The following is a 6,000-nucleotide window of genomic DNA, read 5'->3' on the forward strand; positions in this document are numbered from 1 at the left end:
CAATCTAGCCTGAAGCATCAGGTGAGCAATACCTGCACGCCCTGGCCCCAGCCGAGGTCACCTTAACCTTGATCGTCCCAAGCTAGCTACACCGAGCTCCGTCCCAAAGGCCTGGCTGCTCTGTGGGGGCACTGAAGAGCCTTTGGTGCTTTCTGTAAGAGCAGGCTCCTTTGGCCAAAGCCCCCCTTTCCCTTCCTTCCTGCCCTTTGCCATTAGCCAATGAGCTACCGCCCTGCAGCCTGCCCGTGGCTGCATGTGCACAGACTGTGAAGTGCCTTCGGGATCCTTCGGTTCAGCGTAAAAGAAAGATTTTATTACCTTGCTCCCAGGAGCAAGCAGAGGCCTCGTGCTTCCATTTCAGACGTTTGCAGGGACTCAGTGGGTGCTTGGCATCTAAATCCAACTGCACCTCCTGAAGAAGGAGCAGTTAATTGGTTTGAAGGTGTGACCCAGTGTCCAGTAGATGGAACTGAACAGAGGCAGGAAGGTGTTTGCGAGACACCTGGGCATCAGGGGGGCACTCCTAGTTGAAAATCCCACACTTGGCACATATTGGCAGCTGCGTTTCTCGTGGCCAATGGCAGGGGGATTATGCCCATGTGTTTATTTTTAAACCCCAGTCCCTCCCCCCCAGCTGTGAGCCAGGAGAGGAAATGAAAGGCCAGCAAATAGAACCCAGATGTCAGGCCGACTGTGTGCTAGGGCCAAAGCACCACGGAGCGCTGGGTGGATTCCAGCCCTGAGCCACAGGAGCAGCCTGTATCCATGTGAGAACGCAACACTCCAGGCGTGTTTTATAAGGTCACTATGGGGGCCAGGAGGGGAAGCCAGACTCTCCTGGCTGACTGGGCTCTGCCGTATTCATGAATGCATAGTGGAGTCATGGCCAGCTTGAGCCTTCAATGGTGTCACCTACCAAGCCGTAGCCAAAAATGTTCAGTTCTGCAAAATCCAACGTGCTGGAGGAATTGAACGGCCTTTGCTTGTTCTCGTGCCACCATTTATTCGGAGAACTCTCCTGACGCTGAGAAAAACTTGCCCGTTAATGCCTGAAATCCTGCAGAGCTGTTTAGGGCCAGATTTGCAAAGGGGTAGCAACCCAAAGTGTCATTTTGTGCCCTCGGGATTTGTGCATCCCGGTTTCTGTATGTGCAGACATTCAGCCATGGTTGGGCAAGGGGCCTTTGCATGAGCACAAGCCAAGGCCTAAAACCTTATCCAAGAATCAGTGTGAGGGCAACACTTGGCCACAATTGGAGAGGCCCCTTTGGGCTTTTAAGGCCACCGGGCTCTGGAGCTCTCCAGACAGCCCGGGCGAAGAGGGCAGAGTGCTTTCACCAGCCAGCCTGCCTCTCCCCTCTCCCTGCCTCTTCGTCCACGTTATTTCCCAATGTCTGACGTTCTAGACTGATGTTTAACGGATCCTGCAGCCACTAGGCTCTCCTCTCTGGGCCGAGCCCCTCGTCGGGGAGCATTTTCTGCCATTTTGCTGTCTGTCCCCGGCTGTCAGGGCTGGTGCTAGCCCACTGCAGGCCCTAAGCAGGAATATTTTGCCCCCCCCCTCCCACACACACATACTAATACGAGACCTCCTCGAGTTGCTCAAGGCCCTAAGCAATTGCTTAGTCTGCTTATGCCTAGCGCCGGCTCTGCCTGCTGCACTCCCTGAGTGTCACTGCATGGGCAGTTTGGCAAAGCCCAAATGAAGTGAGCCCCCCCGGCCCCCACCCGCCAGATGTGCTGCTGTCAGGCACAGAGGCACTCCAGGGAGCCTGGCTGATACACTGCTTAGTTCAGCTGTGATTGCCGGTGGGGCAGGAAAGGGGGAGCTCCGTGCAGAGAGGAGCAGGCTGGGTTGGGTGAGTAATATTTGTCTGTCCCCTGAAACACCATCTCTTTGGCCCCAGGATGCTCTCCGATGCCCTATGACTATCCCACGCCAGCTTCCTCCAGTCGCAGCTCAGCCACGGATGATTTCTGCTACGTCTTTGTGGTGGAGTTGGAAAAAGGGCCCATTGGGCTGGGGATGGGCCTGATTGATGGCTTGGTGAGTACATTCCGCTCGGCCTCGCAGAATATTTCGACCTGGGCTCGTGCTGCAGGGAATGTATTATATGAAGATGAAAAGTGACCTGTAAAGCTAATGCCAGGTGTATGCCCTATAGCTAGCCCCGGCTTCCTTTCCTATGAAATCTGACCAAGTGGTTGCTTGGATTAATCTCTGGGGTGAATGCAAGTGCCATGATCTCTTAGGTTATACTGATGGATCCCAATAAGGCCCTGTAAGGAATCAGATCTCAGACACCTGCTAGCTCAGACCTAGCTGTAATGCTTATATCAAAGCTGCCCCAAGGCCTGCAGAGAATAGATTCAATTAGATATGCCCAATGCTATTGCTAGAGTCCTTTGCGGCAGAAGGTTGCAAGACTAAGGAAGGCCTTTCCTGCCCCGTCGCAAGTGACAGGTGAATGTCAAAAACAATCTGGCTGGATGCTGGCCAGGTGGAGGGCACCCTCCAAGAACTCATTGCTGAGTAGGAATGAAATGGTTTGTCCTGCCCTGCATTCACGGCACACGCTCAGAATAGCCAGTGCTGAGTGCAAGCAGAAAAGTCACAGGAACGTCCCTGCTCTCATGCACTAGGACAGTGGTCCCCCACCTTTTTTGTCTGGCGGGTGCCAGACGACGAGCCACGGAGGACCGTGGTGGCGGACGAGCATCCGCCGAAATGCCGCCGACAAGCAGCGTCATCCAGAGGTGTCGCCGCCGAAATGCCGCTGATGTTCGGCGGCGACACCTCTGGATGCTGCTGCTTGTCGGTGGCATTTCGGCGGATGCTCGTCTGCTGGCCAGTACGCAAGCGCACTTAGACGCACCCACGGGCACCGTGTTGGGGACCCCCCCGGGGTTGCAATCTGGTTTAGTGCAATGGGTCACTGTAACTGGGGGCTTTCTCAGCAGTGCATTAGTCTGTAGAAAATAAGGCCTTCCCCCTAGTTCTGATTGCATTCCATGTGCACTCAGTGAGGGAGCTTTGTCCTGCCTGGCTTGTTGATGATTCTTCTCCCATATTTAAAACAAACAAGGGAAGCGTGGCCAGCAGTCTCCTCTGTCCACCTGGAGGTACAAACAGGGCTGAGGGCTGCCCTGCTTTCTGCTTGGATGAGAGCACACCCGTAGCCCAGGGCTTCAGACACCCAGCTTGCTACTAGAAGCCCCAGGAGGTCCACAGGCAGCAGTAGATGCCAGGCCCTCAGGATTTCAGCCAGCTCCTTTTCCTCCTAGCTCTGCGGCAGCCTTGCCCTGGCATTTGGAGAAGCTTGGCCTGTTGGTACTGCAGAATTCTTGGAGCAGGTCATGAGACTCCCACTGAGCGTACAAAGGAACTAGGGCACGTCTTTGGCATCTTCTCAGTCTGTCGGAATGCATAAGCTGGGGGAAGTCACTGATCCGAGGTCTCCCTCTGTAGGTGGTGGGGATAGACTGCAAAATCTATTTCATGCACACACAACTAGTGTTCGCCTTTTCTCTTGTGAAGTCATCTGCACTTGGAAAATGTTCTACAAGCGCCTCACCCTTGCTCACATGGATTCAGCTTTACCAGCATTAGCAACATTGGGGACCTTTCTGTAGCTGGGGCCTGGGCTGCTACAGGCGATTAAAAAAGCAACCAAAACCCACCCCACACAGGGCAGGACCATTTTCAGAAATGCCGAAGTCCCATTTTCAAAAGTGACTGACACGTGGAAGCTTATTGGAAGTCAGGGGCCCTTAGCCCCTCCCAAAACAACTTAAAAAGGGGACTGTGGCACGTCAGTCGTTCAGTTGCTTTTGACGATTGCACCCAGTGTCTTGTAAGCCTGCTCTGAGCAGGAGTTTTAAATGCCTGCAGCAGCTAATAACCAGTGGACGCTAAGGCTCCCAACACTGCCGACCCAGAGATGTTGAGTCCGAGAAGCTGTGTGTCCCTTTGCCTTGTGCAGAACCTGTCTCACCACTGCCCTGGTACTGACTGTTGTTAATTGCTGACAGCACACCCCTTTGAACTCTCCTGGCATCTACATCAGGACCCTCATCCAGGACAGTCCTGCAGCCTCGGATGGCAGACTCTCCATAGGAGACCGCATCCTGGCTGTTAACGGCACCAGTCTGATCGGAGCAGATTACCAGAGGTAAAAAAAAAAAAAAAAAAAAAAAGCCGGGGTGTGGGAGGCTTTGAAGGCAGTGATGTATGTTGCAAAACAGCAGGCCTGGCCTTACTGGAGACTTGGCCCAGTACTCAACGGCGCAGGAGAAAGTCAGCGCTCCACCCTTCTCCAGCAGCTGCAGGCATTTTAAAACTCCTGCTCGGAGCAGGCTCACAGTCGCCTAGTTGCTCCTGGTGATGCCTGGGCTAGTAGCCAGGTGCTTAGTACACAGAGGGGAGCGTTCTGTACCACAGGGAAGGCAGGAGAGCCACCATGTGGGTAGCAAAGTGGCATCAACAAAGGAAGTTTGTGAGAGAGCAGGGGAGCCAGGAGTTTCAGATAGCTACTGATGGCAAAAAGTGTGTGTCTGGTGAAAGATCAGTGCTCTCCTGCCAGCCTGGGCATGTATTTCCCTGCCCTGGACTCCACCTGCGAGAGCGGGACACACTCCATCCCTGGCCACCACCAGGCCAGTTGGTCTGACGCTTTCAAGATAACCCCTCAAGTGGCATTTCGTTGAACTGTGGCCCAGGGTCCATTCAGTTGGAAGCAGCAGCAGCCTCTGCAATTGGCCTGGCCCTTAGAAAGCTCCAGCATGAGTCTCGGCTACAGGGGGATGTTATTTTGACTAGAACAGCTCTGGGCATTGCAGGAAATGCTTGTTTCTAATAAGTGACGTTGCTCTGTGGGGGTCAGTGCGGGCTGCGGCCCTCGTGGGGTTAACAACAATTCCAGAGGAGAAACAACCTCTGCTGGTAGCACCGAACATGCAGATGTTGTGTGTGTGTCTCCTGGGATCAGGCAGTGATCCAGCTCGGGGGGGGGGGGGGGGGGGGACGGTAACTTGTAATGGGAGCAAGGAGCAGCCTCGTCACCGGGAGGGCAAGCAGCTGGCTGCAGCCTGGCTCCAAACTCACTTAATGCTTCCCAAGGACAATTAAAGCCTCAGCCCCTCCTGGCTTTCTTGGCTGTGAACAAAGAGCTAAGTGAGCTGGCCAGCAAGCGTAAGGGGGAGAGATGGGATAGAACCTGATTGCTCGGGAGCTGGAGGAGGTTAGAGAAGTGCGGGAGATGAGGAACTTTAAAGCCCCCCGCCCCCCACGTAAACATCAACAGCAGCTCCCCAGAGGAACGCAGTGAAGCAGCTGCACCCCAAAAGCCTGGCTCTTGGGACCTTGTCTCGAACGCCTGCCTAGCACTTGCTGTGCCGAGGGCGAGCCTCCTGCAGGACTGCCAGCCCAAGAGCGGACTAGCGGGATCCTCAGTGGGTCAGCCGCTACGCTGGGTAGTGAGCGTGGGGCCGTGGCATTAACCTCTCCCTTCCTGTTTGGTCTCTCCAGTGCCGTGGAGCTCATCCGGTCCGGAGGGAAGAAGCTGCGGTTTCTGGTTGCCAAGTCCGACATGGAAATAGCCAAGAAAATCAGCTCCAGCTCATCATCGTCCTCTTAACGCTCATGTTGCAAGGGCCTGTCCATGGCCCCCTGCAAATGAAGCTGCCGCCAAGGCCAACTACACGAAATCTGGTGGGATGGGCAGAGACTGTGCCTGGAACATGGAGGATCCAGTTGAAATTGCACCATTCCAGGACTAAAGAACTGTTCTCCATTTGCTTTTCAGCCTGCTGGGTGTCTCTGTTCTGCTCTGCACTGCTGAGCGAGTGGGGGAGGGGGCTTTACAATCCAAACCCCCTTCCGCTCACAGCTGTATCACTGATGTCCTTCCCCCTGCCAGCCTCAGCATGGGGTTTGCATAGCCCACCCCACACTCCTCTAGGCAGAGGGGAGATCCCGTTCCAGGCAGTCAGGGTGCTCGT

The 6,000-nt window shown here is 54.8% G+C and overlaps 1 protein-coding gene across 1 annotated transcript in view; it reads left to right on the plus strand.

Annotated features, from left to right (window-relative positions):
* Window positions 1–5,636, plus strand: part of RADIL (Rap associating with DIL domain) — a 61,839-nt gene extending 56,203 nt beyond the window's left edge. Inside the window, exons 12-14 of the mRNA XM_065412253.1 lie at window positions 1,908–2,047; window positions 4,033–4,172; window positions 5,528–5,636. Coding sequence (XP_065268325.1) covers window positions 1,908–2,047; window positions 4,033–4,172; window positions 5,528–5,636 — 389 coding nt within the window. The remainder of the gene's footprint in view (window positions 1–1,907; window positions 2,048–4,032; window positions 4,173–5,527) is intronic.
* The last annotated feature ends 364 nt before the right edge of the window (window positions 5,637–6,000 follow it).

This window comes from Emys orbicularis, chromosome 10 (assembly GCF_028017835.1).
Source record: "Emys orbicularis isolate rEmyOrb1 chromosome 10, rEmyOrb1.hap1, whole genome shotgun sequence".
NCBI classification, from domain to species: domain Eukaryota; kingdom Metazoa; phylum Chordata; order Testudines; family Emydidae; genus Emys; species Emys orbicularis.